Source organism: Lycium barbarum, chromosome 2 (genome assembly GCF_019175385.1).
Source record: "Lycium barbarum isolate Lr01 chromosome 2, ASM1917538v2, whole genome shotgun sequence".
Lineage (NCBI taxonomy): Eukaryota > Viridiplantae > Streptophyta > Magnoliopsida > Solanales > Solanaceae > Lycium > Lycium barbarum.
This window is the reverse complement of record NC_083338.1, coordinates 15,655,201-15,671,863: the sequence shown is the minus strand read 5'-3', so window position 1 is coordinate 15,671,863 and position 16,663 is coordinate 15,655,201. Positions and strand designations below refer to the sequence as shown.

Below are 16,663 nucleotides of genomic sequence, written 5' to 3'. Positions count from 1 at the left end.
GTCTATGAAACCTCTATCATGATCTGACTAGAAAACATACTTACTGGGACAAGCCCCCCAGCATACCTTAGATACATAACTAAGCATAAAACAAAAGTTGACTAAACCCCGAATGAGATGGGGCTCACCAATAAGCTGATACGAATGTTGTCTTACTGAGCAGATGTGTCGTCCTGTATATCAGTACCTGCATCGTGAAATGCAGGCCCCCGGGCAATAAAAAGGGGACGTCAGCACATTGAATGTACTGGTATGTAAAACAACTGAAAGAAATAACATGGGACATAGAATAACATGATAAGAACTGCAACTGAAAACCTGGGCATGAACCTGAGCATGAGCATGAGCATGAATACATATATATATATAAAACATGATAAAAATATCATAAGTAGGGAGAGCATTTCATAAACCGACATATCATAACACCACGTGGGAACGTGGAGTCTGGTACCTCGCCGGACCAGCTGAGCCCCTATACCTTGCCAGGGTATAAGGTAGTAACGTACCTGATGGAACCATTCAGTGTAAAATTAAGGTATCGTCCTAACTAGGCGGAGCGATCCTTGTCCTATGGTAGCTACATAGTTTTAGGCTATCTGAGCCTTCTCGGTAATGCGTGCAACTCCCAAAAACATGAACATAACATAGTTGGCTAAGAAGCCCATGATTTTCGTGAATTAACTTGTAATCATGATTCCACGAAATAACTTGTAACATAGTTTCATGAAATAGCTTGTAAACATGGTTTCATGAAATAGCTTGTAAATATGGTTTCAGAAAATAACTTGTAAATATGATTTCAGGAATAACTTGTAAACATGATTTCATGAAATAACTTGTAAATATGGTTTCATGAAATAGCTTGTAAATATGGTTTCAGGAAATAGCTTGTAAACATGATTTCATGAAATAGCTTGTAAATATGGTTTCATGAAATAGCTTGTAAACATATTCTTGATTCATGAGTAATAACAATAGTTCATAATCATATATGTGTAATTGACTTGAAAACATGCTTGTAACTTGCAAAATAAAATCATTAAGTTTCATATGAACATAATGAGAACACATGAGGAAGAATTCATGATTCATGGATTAAGCTAGGATTCCTAATATCCGTAATGGAAGGTTAGGAATACAACAACGAATATAGATACAAAATTCATGTACATAAATACTTAAATATGGGCTACCAATATGTTGGGTTTAATGCCCTAAGATTTTAACTTCATGGATATCAAGGAAACGAAGCATGGGGAAGAACATAGAGATTCCCTCATGTGGATGGAAGTTCTACATACCTTAGTTGTTCCAAAACTTGAATTAAAGACTTGGATTTTGAAGAAGATTTCCTAAATCTTGATTCTTGAATCTTGAGATGGGTTTTCTTGAAAACCCTAGATTAGGAATGATGATTTCTTGTTTAGATTACAAGGATATATGTTAGAATTGAGTTGGAATAATTAGAATTGACTTACCTTGGTGTTCTTGATGTTGGAGGAGAGTAGGAAGTCGTTTTAGGGTTTGAGGGAGTGAAAAAATAATGAGTTGAACTGATATGGACGAATATATAGTGTTCTGGAACATTGCAATTTACGTCCAGCAAAATACTGGCCGTATTTCAGTTTACGGGTCGTAAACTGACTTTACGGGCCGTATTTTGCCCCATGGACTGCACTGCATCTCTTCAGTAAAATGGCCATAACTCTTTGTACAGATGTCCGTTTGACCCCCGTAAGATACCGTTGGAAAGGTATTTCAATGCTCTACAACTTTCATCAAGGAAGTTTTCCCAAATTCCAAACACGGTTTGCAATACGGGCCGTAAAGTGAAATACGGTCCGTATTTAACCCTATGACCTCAAAATGTCAAATTCCAGAATGTTCAGAAATTCTTGGTTTCAGTTCACGACTTGGTTTACGGCCCGTAAAGTGAAATACGACCACTGTTCATGGGCGTAAACCACCATATCACGACTGAACGGAAAACATTCAATTCCCACATTCTTTATCTGATTTTCTAAGTTTAGGATCGTGGTCAAAACTTTCGTTAAAGGCACGGGGTGTTACAGTAGTAAACACTAATATACTAAAGTTTTAAATACGGAGTACAAACTACAATGTTATATTAATCGTGTTTCGAACATAGATGTGTGTGTATATATATATATGCATAAAAATAGTGCAAATTAATAATGTTAAAAAAAAGTGCGCTTCATATTAAAAAATCAAACAATATTCATGTAATTTTCAAAGTATCTCATTAAGTCGATAATGATGGATTCATTGCGACGTGCGTGTCAACCCATTAGTAGGAGCAAATGAAATTACTTTCCTTGAAAAAGTTAAGAAGTCAAATATTTATATTTTAAAATAAGATAAAACTTAATTACTTTTTTATTTTTATTCTTAGTATAATAAATGTGAAAAGAGATTAACGTCGTAAAAAATATATAAAATGGAGATCAAATAATGAATAAGGTAAATTAGTCAAATTATAATTCTAATCGACGTTTTCTTAAAAAACCATCCAAAAGACAACATTTGACAAGTAAAATGAGCTAAACCGAGAATATTTACCAAAAATTAAAAAATAGTATTTCTTCATTTAAATAGAAAATCAATTTTTATTTTGTTTCGTTTTAAACATGTAAAATTAGTTTAATAATTGGAATTACAATTATCCAAATCAAAATTTGATAAAAAATAATAAGTATTTTACACCTTTAAATTAATCGAATTAAAATTGAAAGTATCAACTGATGCTTAAATATTGCTATTGGTTTATCTCAAAGAGAAAAAAATAGTTTCCTTTTAAACAAGTTTTCTCTTTTAAAAAATATTAATAAATTTTCCGATTTTGTATTCGTAGCAAACATTAATATAATAAAATTTTAGATACGAAGCACAAACTATAATGTTATATTAATCGTGTTTTGAACATAATATATAGTGTATATATATATATATATAATCACTATTTAAAGACAACTACTTACACATAGTTGCACTATGTTTATGCATATAATATATATATATATATATATATATATATATATATATATATATATACATGGGACACTATGTTCAAAACACAATTAATATAACATTGTAGTTTGTGCTCCGTATTTAAAACTTTATTATATTAGTGTTTGCTACGAATACGCACGTGGCAATGAATCCATCATTATTGACTTAATGAGATACTTTGGAAATTACATGAAACACGATTAATATAACATTGTAGTTTGTGCTCCGTATTTAAAACTTTATTATATTAGTGTTTGCTACGAATACGAATCCATCATTATTGACTTAATGAGATACTTTGGAAATTACATGAATATTGTTTGATTTTGTAATATGGGGTGCACTTTTTTTTGGACATTATTAATCAATTTGTTTTTAAATTGGAACGGATATATATATATACCATAGAATTATGGGGCCCACAATTTTTTTTTGTTCAAAACACGATTAATATAATATTGTAGTTTGTGCTCCGTATTTAAAACTTTATTATATTAGTGTTTGCTACGAATACGCACGTGGCAATGAATCCATCATTATTGACTTAATGTGATACTTTAAAATTTACATGAATATTGTTTTATTTTTTAATATGGGGTGCACTTTTTTTTTTACATTATTAATTTACACTATTTTTTTAATATTAGTTGTTGTTTAATATATATGGGGCCCACAACTTTTAAAAAAAAATTGGAACAAATATATATATACCATAGAATTATGGGGCCCACAATTATATATACCATAGAATTATGGGGCCCACATTTTTTTATATTAGTTGTTTTGTTTAATATATATGGGTGGGGCCCACATTTTTTTTTAATTAATTTGGAAATGGACGACGAAAGTGAGTTGGACGTTATTGCCGTTTAGGATTTAAGTCACATTTTAGGTGAATGAAATTGTGCAAGTAAAGGGTAGCTACACAGGCGATATTGTAAGTAACAATAAATCCTGAAAAAGATAATGTCTAGGGATTTCCTAAAAGATGAAAGTGAATAAATATGAAGGTAAGCATCTAATGAGAAATGATAGTTAGATAAACATAATATTGCAGGCCAAACTCACCAACCAAGGTTCTTCAGACAAACTTTTTTAGCGGGTTTAAGATATCTTTGAAAGAAATGAGAAGTTCAAGCAAATCTTTGATCAATTTATGCTCTTCCCAAAACCAACGTAAAAATCGTTCACTTTGACAATATTTAGGGATGATTTAAAATATCCAACAATAAGAAGATTATTGTAAGTAATGAGGTAAGATAGTATAAGACAACTAAAATAAGTTTGCACTGTTTATGCATATATACATTTGTCTATTACATTGATGATTGCACTGTCATATATACATCATTTATACTACATATTTACAGAAAAAGTACTTAGTGGTTATCCTGCATGTCGTAGTTGTGCAACGCCATGGTTGACAAAATACCTGTAGAAATTTGTTGTTAAAATTAATGCACGTTTTCAAGTGATGGATGTAGAGAGTGTAGTAGTAGTGCAATTCAGCTAGTTGTGTCATGTACCTTTTTAAAGCAGGGGGCGTCACATATGGTTGTAATGTAGCTTTTCAAAAAGGCAGTCTTGAAGCAAAAAGATAGTAGCTTGACAGTGCATTGACAAAAAGATGTGCTCCAAAAACTTGTTGGCAAAACCTGATAACAAAATGATGCTAGGTTTGGTTAGGAATGTAGATGTTGAAAGTATACAAATTACCCATGTACCCAGAATAACCTAAAACTTCAAAAACTGAAACATCATTTCTCCCAAAAAAAACTACCAATTACAGTTTTAAAAAAAATGGAACTTTAAAGTGACCTCTTGAGTAATAGAATCCTGTTACTTAAATGTGCAGAACTTAGTTTGTGCATAGTTTTTGTTTGTATGATTTGATATCATCCCACATCAAGGCACGACCAACTTCAAAGATATTTCACAAATTTCATTTCTTAAGCTATGAAATTAAGTTCTTTATGTTCTATTTCAATCCCCAAAACTGAAATTTGAACAAACTCAAAATCATCACGGACTGGTATATATCAGTATAACTTAAAGATTGTCGAATAAGCAGTCAGATTTACCAACAGCTTGAAGATCCATCCGAGAATCAACATTCATAAGGAACTTTTGACCAAGGTTTTGATTCACTATATGGGTATCTCTGTTTTGAAACTAATGAAGGAAAGCATATTCAGCAAATCTCTCATTTTGGGATCCAAATTATAAGTCTTTAATGTCTCTAGTTGTTCAAGTAATGAAAGAAGTTAGTTTTCTATATGCACTGCACAATACAACATAAAACTTACTATCTACTCTACAGCTCTTCGTAGGAACATTAATGTATCATTAATGGGCTAAACTGTACGTATCTAAATCAGCCAATTCTTGAAACAGAGAGCAGTAAAGAGTAATCCCTTGGTTTCCAAATATGCAACATTTTAGAGGCCAAACATATGCTCTTGTTCGGAACATATAACTTGTTGTAATAATAACCATTCAAGTTTCTACGAATTCATTATTGAGCTTCAATAACTTGCGAGTTCTTCAGTATTTTATGATCAATTTCGCATGTAAATTCGCATGGCTAAAAGACTCTTTCACTCTTGTGATACCATAAACATCCCTTAAACTTTAAAGTGATCATCTTGTCCATGAATTAGAAGAAGAAGAAGAAGAAAAATATATACCCATCAAACTTTCCAATGTTAACAAACTGATACAACATAACTCAAATTAACACAGAGATTTAGAAAGAACAAAAAAAATGAAGATGAAGAGAAGTGGAAGAAATTTGGGCAAATATTAAGAGAAAGGATGTTGAAATAGCAGCAGTAATTTCCAGAAATAGCATGACAATTGTCATATAGACCAATAGCTTAATCTAACAATAGTGTAAGAACATCTCTTTACGTCTATTCAGAACTTATATCAGTGTGTTTTTCATAAAAATATATGGAATTCAAAAATGGCAAATGTATGGTACACTGCCCTTATACTAAAACCTTCTGAGCCAACACTAATTACTCAGATAAACCATATGCCAACTAAAACAACACAAAGTATCGCTGTTTTTCCACAGGTTTTCTATCTTGCACATATGTTCCAGATGTACCATAGAGATCCATCAACACATCAAATTGCAACTTTAAAATTAGAGTGTTGTTTTTAGCGAATGAAAAGCATCTGTTATGTATTTCTGTTGGCCATTGCCAACTTGTTTTTATCAAGTTTCTATTAGTATAGCAAAAAATAAACAACCAAATAATGGTAACTTTAATAATGGTAATAAGTAAGGAGAAGATTCAGCTGTGTGTGAAATTGTAAGACTTACATTTCCAGTAGCTTTCACTCCTTTTTGAGAGGAGTCTTGGTTTCTGTTTTCTGTCTAGTGCTGGAAGGTGTGTCTTTGGGCAGGTTCTGCTGATTCGTTCGGTCAAAGCTAATCTCCATAGCCTTGCGCTTGCTTGTTTCAGCAGTGCTGGTCATTGGTGCAGTTGGTGATGGTTGGTTTATAAGTTCTTTTTCCTCATAATTCATGATAGCTAGCCTATCTTGATTTTTGGAAAATAATCTTTTCATTTGGATTCTGAAAGTCTTTCGTCCCAATTGTTTATGTGCATTGTCAAGAAGCAGCGCTTTTCTCTGCAGCGAGAAAAAGTTAGTTAGTCATGATGATTGTCATAAGTTTATAAATTCGATGATATAAAATACCTGTGCATGGCAGATGTCATAAATCTCTTGTACAGTGAGGTTCAACATCTTCGTTGCTGATTGATTCGAGATGGAGGCTACTGTGCTACCAGTGTGATCCATGACCATAACTTCAAATTGGATTCTGTCATAAAGTTAAAAAAAAAAAACAATTTCAAGTTTAATAAGTGGCACCACGGGCCCAAAATATGTTAATCATTTTATTTTTATGCACTAATAAGGCTTCTCGAACATGTGTAAACATCATTTGAACGATCATATTCCAAGCTTAAAACGCGATAATCTTTACAACTTTAGATATATAAACTTAAAAATATTTCTAGGAAATAATAAATGAAGTTCGGGAAATGTTCGTAGAGTAGTATAGTCTTTAAAATTTCATATATATAAATGGTAATTATATATAAGAAACAAAGACCCACTTCATTAGAAATAAAAATCATTCAATACATCACTACAAAAATAATGTAAGTGTAAACGTCTTTTAGTATTTCTTTAAAGGTTGAATATTTGTCGATGCTATGTTTATCAGTAATACCTGGGAATAAGTTGGGTGGATCTTCCACATTGGATGCAATAGATTGGCCTTGGTGTAGTAGTTCTTAAAAATGGCAATTTACAATCTGAGCACGCCATGGAGCAGAAATGTTGGTCTTCATTTATCAGTGAAAGTTGACCGTCAATATAGAATATTTGTCCCTGTAAATTAACAAATTGATTTAGTTTTTGTTGAGTGAAAAAATAGTGGCAAAGAACTTCACTACTGCTTTATACAAATTGATTTAGCTATGTTAGAAACTTTTAAATTCTCATGCAAACGATCAAGAATTGTCATCCTAGTATGCCGACACATAAAAATATAAGTTCTGACCTAGTTTATTATAACCAAAATGAAGACAGATCATTTCAAAAGCTCAATTGTGCCCCCTTTTTTCCTGTCTAATGAAGGCAATTTAAAACCTTACAACATAGTTATTCCAGTGAGCCAACAGATGAAGTTAAATATCAATGCCTTTTTACACCAAAATGAACAATAGGGTTTTTTTTTTCAATTCTAAAATATATTATTTCCTTTCTTTAGAAAACAAATATGTAATAAATAATCTCTGAATAAGAAATGTTTCAAATGGAAATAATAAACAACTTAGTAATTTTTATATTGATACTATTGATCTTAAAAGTTTTGCACCCCCTGTTAAAGTTTTAAACAGAATGTACCTGTGGCTGTATTTGGATATCGGATATGAATATTGATTCTTCTTCAAAGGGAACAAAAAGAAGAGTGCCTTCGGGGGACATGCTTCTAGCTGTGTACTCAATGAGTTGTCGTTGAATTGTTTTGGCCCTGCAAAAAATGTAGTTTCAAAAATGTTGTTGTGTCTGAGTTGAATCCTGTAAAATTAAGACAGTTGTGCATATTTTTGAAGAGTCTAAATAAGTTATCGGAAACAATTGTTATAAAAATTGTATTGTCAGTACCATGCAACTAATGTGGTAGCCTGTGGATATGTGGGATGTAAGAGTATTGTTGTGTTGTATCTGCTCCATATCCCTGCATGGATATGGATATTTATTTTTGGTTAATTGTTAAGTGTTTAGGGGGAAAAAAACCATAATTCTTCATGTATTTTACCTGATGATGATTTTACCACTCTTCTAGCCAGAAAGACGGGATAGTGTTTCACTTTCTCTGAAAGTTCATTTCCATAATGTTCGACAGAGTCCTCCCAAAGTGTTAGCTTTTTAGGCCTTTTTCTGTGGATGATACAAAGCAGATGTTTAACCATTTGAATTGATGTAAACTTCATCAAAACAAATTAACTATAGTAAAGAGAAAGTTCTATTCATGATCAACTAATCTTTTTTTTCTTTATATAGTAAAATATACACATTTGACAATTATGTGAACCGTAATTCGGTCAGTCCCAATTATCTATTTCAAAACTCTGAAATCTGATTTCAATTTTATTGTGTGGAACAGATGTTTTTGCAAATAATTGCTACCATGAGAATATAAAATGATGTAAAAACAAGTGAATATTGAAATTAGTTAGTTGGGCAATAGTCAAGATAGTATAGACTTACTGAGTATCCATAATGATGAATTCCTGAAATTTCTTCCCATTTGATGCGTTACTTGCAAGTCCAGCATTAATAAGTAGTCCAAGGACATCTTTAGATAAAAAAAAACACAATAAATGAATAAGTAAAAAATAGAGTGTGAATTTGCAAATGAGATATTGAAGGTATTTTAGTTACCAAATTCAAAATCTTTCATTTGATGCTCAATAGCCTCAAAAGGGGTGATAGCCAATCGTGTTGGCGGTGGTAGTGGATTATCTGGAGGAATGACTTTTTCAATTGGTTCAACAATAGTATTTCTGTCAATTGTCCAAATGTATTTGTTGAACGGATTAGCATATGCAGGATTCAGTTCTTTTACTTGTGCAACTGACACCAGGTATGTTTGGAATGGTTTGAAATACTTGTCAAATTGCATTATATCAACATTCCAATTGATGGCTTGAATTTGATTTTCCTGTAATCAAATAGCACATAAGATTATGATTAAATTGTGGAAACATGTATAGTTTGTAGAGTGTAAAAGCGATAAAGGTACCTCTTCGTCTTGCAAAAGCATCAGTTGGTATTTTCCACTTTTATCTTTCTTGTCTCTGGGAGGATATTTATCTACTACTTGAATTTTGCATATCCAATCTTCAGTTTTTGGAGTGATTGACTTGATAGTAGATTTAACTGCCATCTCAATCTATTTTGCAATTACATAACAAACAGATGTCAATACAATATATGTTATATTAACAAATGATAGCAATGACAATGTTCTATACACTACCAAAAAGTAAATAACAACTATTGTGTTGTACCAAATGATAGGCTCAATCCACAGAAAAAGCCTTTTCAATCACTTCATCATAGACTACATTATAAGTAGAGTGATCGCCGTTGTCCTCAGCTGTAGATGGTCTAATTAATACTTTGACACAGTTAGAATTTTTGGCTCGTGATAAAGCGACATATAATTGACCATGGGAAAATGGTGGCTCACATAGGTAAATACCAACAAAATCTAACGTTTGACCTTGCGCTTTATTTATAGTCATGGCGTAACATAATCGTATTGGAAATTGTGTTCTTTTAAACTGAAGAGGTAATTTTTCATCTTGCGATGTTAGGAGAGGGATTCGTGGAATGAATACATGTTTGTTTTTAAAATCACCACTTGATATTGTTGCACTGATGATATGACTTTTGAAATCGTTACATATTAATCTAGTTCCATTACATAGACCATCACAAGGATTTAGATTACGTAATAACATAATTGGACAATTTTTTTGTAATGTCAACTTGTACGGAGGTAAACTTACAGGATTTAAACTGTGCATGAAATCTTCATATTCGCTTTGATCTTTTGGATCAATTGTTTCATCAATAGCCAAATAAATTTTTGGAGGGGTTGGGTATTGTGTTATTAACATATTGTTAATTTCATCAACAAAGTCATTTTTTGTTGTTAAAACAGCGCGAGAAGTAATAAATGAAGCATCTGAATGATGTACATGTAAGTTGGGATAAGTAACTCTAAATAAAAGTTGCAAGGATTCTTGTTCGGAAGTAAATGGAATAATTAAAGAATGAGGAATTGTAATTTTTCCTTGAGTATTTTTCTTTTCGCTTCCATTACCAATTCTCATTAGGTATTCACAGAAAGCAGGATCTGTTTTTGCACGCATATTTTCTGTTAATTGCAATTTTTCAAGTTGATTCCAAATATCAGAGCACAATAAACTCTCACGAATAAAATCTTCTTTTTTCCCACTACGTACAACGGGAAGGGTCTGTCTAAAATCACCGCTAAAAACAACTACTTTTCCACCAAATAGTATATTTATCTCCATTAAATCTTTTAAAAGTAAATCTAAAGCCTCAACCATTTTCTTTTTTGCCATTGAGATTTCATCCCATACAATTAACTTAGCGTCTCGAACCAAAGAAGCTAATGAACTTTGTTTGCTTATATTACAATTAAAATTTTCTTCAATGTCAATAGGTATTTTAAAGCGTGAGTGAGCAGTTCGACCACCGGGAAGGAGTGAAGCTGCAACACCTGAGCTTGCTGTAGCTAAAGCTATGAACCCGCTATGTCTAACAATAGCTAATAAAGCACGATATAAGAAGCTTTTGCCTGTTCCACCGGGGTCATCAATAAAGAAAGCACCCTATTTGATTGAAAATATTCTTTCAAGTATGACATGGTAAGCTCTTTTTTGCTCGTTATTTAATTTTTTTTCTAATAATAAATCTTGTTCACTAACTTTAATACTTCTTTCGAAATGAACATCTTTAGCTTCTTTTTCTATCTCAGGGGGTTTTATCATTTCTGGTATAAGTTGGAATTCGTTGATATCATGACCCATTGAATGTAAAATATCATTAATATGATTTAATACTCTAAAACGTATATCTCGTGTGCCTAAGTTGGTATATTTATAAAAATCCTCAGACAATGGTTTCTCAAATTTTTCCCACAATTCTCTTGGATTAGTAGGATTGCAATAAATTAATAATGTAGCAAATAAATGCCTCAGACTGTATGGCATTCGATAGCTTATAGCTTCAGACATACATTCTATCAAATTGTTATCGCAAAGTAAGAATCCTCTTTTTTCAGCTGATTCTCGAAATGTATTGTATAATATTCTATTTACAGTTCGCAAATCTTCGTAAGATTTTGGTCCTCTAACATTCATTAGTAGAAGTCTAAGATAATATCTTTCTTCTTCTGTTGGATGACATGTTACAACACGACCAATAACTTTTCCTTGCTTGCGACGGGACCATGTTTTATCTGTTGACCACACAAAGTATTCTGGAAATTCTCGATATAGTAAATTAAGGTTTTTAGCATCTTCATCTTTAGCATTCATCAAGAAGAATTTTGTCAACATTGTTTTTCCGATCGTAGGATTATTTAGAATTTTAGTAATGTTATCAGTACTTTTGAAGGAAACAAATTGTTGTCCTTCTAAATGTACTTGAAGGTGATATACACTTGGAATCATTTCACTGATATGAAAAGCAAATATACGCCATGTAGCTTCTGGTGGCGATACCCATCTAGCAGATTGATATTCTTTTATTTCATCAATTTCTATATTTGTATCATTTGAATGTACATTAAACGCAATTTTATCATGTCCTTTGCAGATGTACTTATAAATGTATTTAATAACTTTTATATCTGAACAAATCTCTACATTTATATGACAGCTAAATTTACAAAGTAAATATGGATTATAAGGAACAACCCATGAATTATCAATTAGATGTTCTCTAATTTGTACACTCTTTCCGGTATTTCGTCTTTTATAAATTGGATATGAATTTTTTCCCTTGGTTGTTTGTTCAGCAAACTCTTTTGGATACTTAAATTTGCAGTACCCTTTCTTTCTAGTACACATACTTGCTGGATTTAATGCACCACAAGGACCGTGAATCATATGTTTTGTAACAAGTGCATATAATTCAGGGTTGGTATCAGGATTTGGTAATTCAGCACAAACATATTTGTCGTATGCTTCAGGAGTTAATAACTTGTATTTTTCATCTAATATGATGAGAAAATGAGCATGTGGAAGTCCTCTTTTTTGGAATTCTACAGTATACATAAATGCCGCAACTTTACCAAATATATTTCTTCTTAAGATGTCCTTTTTTAACTCTTCTAGTTTTGCATGAAATATTCGACTAACTAAATCCGGTCTATTTTGTACTTCATCTGTTTGTAAGATATTAGCTTTTATTTCAGGCCATGTAGGATTACATGTCATAGTCAAAAATATATCAGGTTTTCCAAAACGTTGCACCAATGCAATAGCATCCATATATCGACGACGCATGTCTCGTGGTCCTCCTGTAAAGCTGTGGGGAAGATATCTATTTCTACCTATTTGCGAAGCTTCTCTTTCGCCATGACGTAGCATATCTAAGAGTCCTTCTAACATATCTATTCTAAATAAATCTTGATTAAGCGAAGCGAAATCTAATCGCTGGCTTTCAATTTTAATCCATTCATCTACTACATATTGTTGAAATAATCTTCCAGAATGCAAAATTATATTTTCATCATTTCTTATTTGTAGTTTGTAACAATAATACTCACGGCAAGAAACTGTATTTCTTTTGCGTTTTCCTTTTTGCATGTTTTCAGCTTCCATATGAAGAAAACCATCTATTGAACACATATTTTTTACATTGGGCAATTCTTCGTGTTCACAATACATTAGGTTGTTGGGTCTCACATTTGAAGGTTTTATTTTTTTAATGCCACAGTGCCATCCATTTTGACCATAAGGCAATAGTAATGGATATTGTAATGAATCATAACAACCATAATAGTAATTTACTATTTGACTTCTATTACTTTCTGTATATATGCGAATATGTGGTGCAGATACACAATTATTATTATCATTTTCTACCCATATCCCACCAACTTCTGAAACTGTTGGTAAGTTGTAGATTCGTTGATCTAGACCAGCATCACATCTAAGGGCAATGTAGAAATTAGACAATTGCGAGATGTTTATTAAAGATTTCAAAAATTTAGAGTAAGGATTGTAAGACTTTAAGATGTCCATCAAAGATTTCACAATTTTTTCATTAAGCTTGTTTGAACATGCCATTCGATTTTGCAGTTCGTTTTCACTGTCAAAGAAATACAATTGTAAGTTCTTAGCCCTTTGATTAGTTGGAACCAAATCATTTATAAAATGGTACATTTGTCCTTGGACTTTGAAGGTATAAACTCCATTAGTTCGTTTTGCTAAATTTTTATCATAAGTTACTCCGAGTGAAGTGAAAGCGAATGTGTTATTGTATGTTCTAATGTAAGATCGAAATTCCTTTGATTCCTCAGTGTTTCCTAAATACAAATTTCTTAACTCTTGTGGCATTTGATATGAAATTAAGTGAATCGAACCATTACTACAACAAAATGCAGGCGGTTCATATTCAAACTTTTTGGCTCCACAAAATTCACAATTCGGAACATCTTTCAAGCTAATATAGCTGGTTTTTTCTTCTGCGCTACTTAAGGTACCAACTTGATTTGTAGTCATGACTGGATTTTTACCATGATGTATAAGCTTTGTGCCTGACGACGATCCTGTTTATTCAATAAACAAATTTTTTTAGCTTAAGTTATTTTTTTAACTCTTTCTGCATATTAAACTTTAACATAAGCACAAAATAATAGGCAATTTAAGCAATGTATGACAATTATTATTTTTAGTGAAACGGTTGGAACCAACCATGATTTGTAGTGATCACTGACTTTTTACCATGATGTGTAGGCTTTGTGCCTGACGACGATCCTGTTTATTCAATAAACAAAACTTTTTAGCTTAAGTTATTTTTTTAATTAAATTCAGAAATTGTAGAAAAACTGCTTAACCTGTTTCACCAAGAAGCAGTGACCGTCTTACAACAGACGAAGCCTGCTCTGCGAAAGAAGTGCTAACTTCAAAAGATGATGGATTAACTGAATTGGCTAGAACTGAATTGTCATGCAGACATTGCTTTTTTATTTCATCTTTGTTTCCTCGTTGCCGAGCTAAACATCTCTCCTTTCTTTCAAGTGTCATTAGCTTATATAACTCTCGTCGTCGAGCTAAGCATGCCTCCTTTTTTTCGGGCGCCATTAACTTATATAACTCCCGTCGTCGGGCTAAACATGCTTCCTTTTTTTCAGGTGACATTAGTTTATATGACTCCCGTTCCCTAGCTCTTCTCTTAGCATTTATGGTTTCAGGGGTTTGATCTTTTCTACATTTATCGTCTGACATTGCTGCAATTTTTGTAATATTTTTTGTAAAACAGTTTAATGAGTGCGATATATTTAGTTTGACGGTATAATTTTATGAAAACAACTCAAACGAATGTAGAGTACATATTTTCTATACTCAAATTAAATAAACAACAAATAAAGAGACAACCAAATCCCGTAACGACAAAATAAATTGAAGAAGCAATTTGACAATAATCTAACAATGCAGAAGAGTGACACTTACTTAAATTAAAGAGGCTGAACACACATATGTACACAGTCACTGCAACACAAAGTTAAACCTACAGCAAATAAGATCAAACAAAATATAGCAATCCAACTATTAGTAATATATAAAACTTATTATTATTTTTTAAAAGGCAGAAATAATTTAAGATGAAAAATTTACCTAAAATCCAATCAAGAAATTTCACCAACACATTCAACCAACTTTGTCAATAACATAAAGAAAGTTCCAACTTTATAGTAATGGCAGAAATCAAACAACATTAACACTATTATGTTTCATCGCTGTTCAATCTTTCTTCGACTCTATTCTCTACCCATATTCCTTATCCAAATGCTTCTAAAAAAGGTGCTCTGTAAAATGAGCTTTGGGTTATTATCAATTTTCATGGAAGGCTGGAGTGAAATCTAAGCTATATAAAGTACCCACTATCTCTTTTCTTTCAATTTCCAGCCTTTTGTCAATTTTTCATTCGATTGAGTTCATTTTTTTTTTGTTTCAACTTTGCTGTTTTGTGGGCACTTTGAATGCCGCAGCCCTCTTAGTCTTCCCTACCCTTGCTCTTAACCCTATAATTTCATGGTGTAATTACACCCTCTCAATTAAACTCAATTCCCACCTAACTGTATAATTACTTAGTCAAATAAATAGGTCAAACTATGTAATTATACCCAATTATAATTACTTGGGCGGCTTTCCAAACAGGCTCTCAGTTCCTTTTATCTTTCCCATTTCATTTCCATTACATGACCTTCCTAAGTCCGAAAGATAAAACAAAACTAAACAGAAGAAAAAACTTTCTCACCTACCACACCCCCAAATCTCCTGTATCAACAACAAAAAGGCAAAACCCAAAAAAAAATGGACTTTTGCAAAAGATTCAAAATCCACTAAACTAACAATATTCCCAAATTAATCCAACAAACTCTTCACCTGTAACTATAAGTACCCTATCATTTCTTTTCCATAATTTCGTTTATTTTACATTAGAAAGTTGAAGAAGCTTTAAAAAATTGGATCAAATAAGGATTTTCCTCACTTTTAGTAGTTGCCATGCTTAGCAATGTAAAAAATATATCAAACACGAACTAAGAAGTTTAACCATGAAACAGGGTTTTGCATTTTACAAATGGTGAAGAAGCTTGAAGAAGCTTTAAAAAATGCTATCAAAAGAAGAAACGATGCTCAAATTAGAAGAGTTCAAAAATTAATACCTGATATATGGATTCTGGATTGAAGGTAATTAATATTTCTACCCTTTAGAAGTGAAAGCAGCTGAAGTGGGTATTCTACCCTTTAGAAGTGAATCCTTTAGAAGTGTATTAAAAAGGGGGTCATTGAAAAATAAAAATATGTGAGAAGTTTCTGGATTGAAAAAGCAGATCAATAAAAAATATGTGAGCCCATAATATTTTTGGGCTCACAAACGGACGACGAAGGTTCTCTTAAACTGGCTCTTCTAAAGAGTGTAAATGTATCAAACGGGTACACATACAATCTGTCGTGGGCTCCATTCTTATATAGTTTACTCACTCTATCCTAATTTATGTGATATTTTTTTTAGTCAGTAAAAAAGGAATGGCACATTCGTATACTTAGTAATAATTTATTTTATAAATTTTTCATTTTACTTTTAATGAGATGATTTATAGTCAGATAAATATTCATGACTTGTTTTATACCATAGTCTCAAAAAATTTCATTCCATTTCATTTCGTAAACTCTGTGTTCAGTTAAATACCATCATATATATTGCGACAGAGGAGTACAAGAATTAAGTCATCGCCCACCTCGGGATCCATTTTTTGAGAGCTGGCTTC

The 16,663-nt window shown here is 32.0% G+C and overlaps 2 protein-coding genes across 2 annotated transcripts; both read right to left on the bottom strand.

The window, feature by feature from the left end:
- Positions 1-4,436: 4,436 nt before the first annotated feature.
- LOC132629356 (uncharacterized) lies at positions 4,437-14,956 on the bottom strand. Its single transcript, XM_060345030.1, has 5 exons — positions 14,841-14,956; positions 7,283-7,443; positions 6,745-6,868; positions 6,365-6,675; positions 4,437-4,688 (listed from the first exon to the last, which is right to left on the bottom strand). Exons 2-4 carry the CDS (start codon positions 7,378-7,380, stop codon positions 6,379-6,381), a joined length of 519 nt encoding a protein of 172 aa, XP_060201013.1. The 5' UTR covers positions 7,381-7,443; positions 14,841-14,956; the 3' UTR covers positions 4,437-4,688; positions 6,365-6,378.
- On the bottom strand, positions 7,948-14,833 carry LOC132628384 (uncharacterized). The gene is made up of 10 exons (XM_060344167.1): positions 14,225-14,833; positions 14,082-14,144; positions 11,085-13,936; positions 10,137-10,988; positions 9,365-9,514; positions 9,004-9,283; positions 8,830-8,917; positions 8,378-8,499; positions 8,224-8,296; positions 7,948-8,089 (listed from the first exon to the last, which is right to left on the bottom strand). The coding sequence occupies exons 1-10, from the start codon at positions 14,613-14,615 to the stop codon at positions 7,948-7,950; spliced, it is 5,013 nt and encodes a 1,670-aa protein (XP_060200150.1). The 5' UTR covers positions 14,616-14,833.
- Positions 14,957-16,663: the final 1,707 nt, after the last annotated feature.

What these genes read in the sequence shown, in the direction of transcription:
- LOC132629356 (XM_060345030.1), bottom strand. Translation starts at nt 7,380, where the DNA reads ATGGCGTGCTCAGATTGTAAATTGCCATTTTTAAGAACTACTACACCA. An exon ending in TCCACCCAACTTATTCCCAG is followed by an intron (nt 6,869 to 7,282) that starts GTATTACTGATA and finishes ACTTTATGACAG; the next exon opens with AATCCAATTTGAAGTTATGG. An exon ending in ATGACATCTGCCATGCACAG is followed by an intron (nt 6,676 to 6,744) that starts GTATTTTATATC and finishes TTCTCGCTGCAG; the next exon opens with AGAAAAGCGCTGCTTCTTGA.
- LOC132628384 (XM_060344167.1), bottom strand. Translation starts at nt 14,615, where the DNA reads ATGTCAGACGATAAATGTAGAAAAGATCAAACCCCTGAAACCATAAAT. An exon ending in ACTGCTTCTTGGTGAAACAG is followed by an intron (nt 14,145 to 14,224) that starts GTTAAGCAGTTT and finishes TTGAATAAACAG; the next exon opens with GATCGTCGTCAGGCACAAAG. An exon ending in TCATGCACAGTTTAAATCCT is followed by an intron (nt 9,515 to 10,136) that starts GTAAGTTTACCT and finishes ATTGCAAAATAG; the next exon opens with ATTGAGATGGCAGTTAAATC.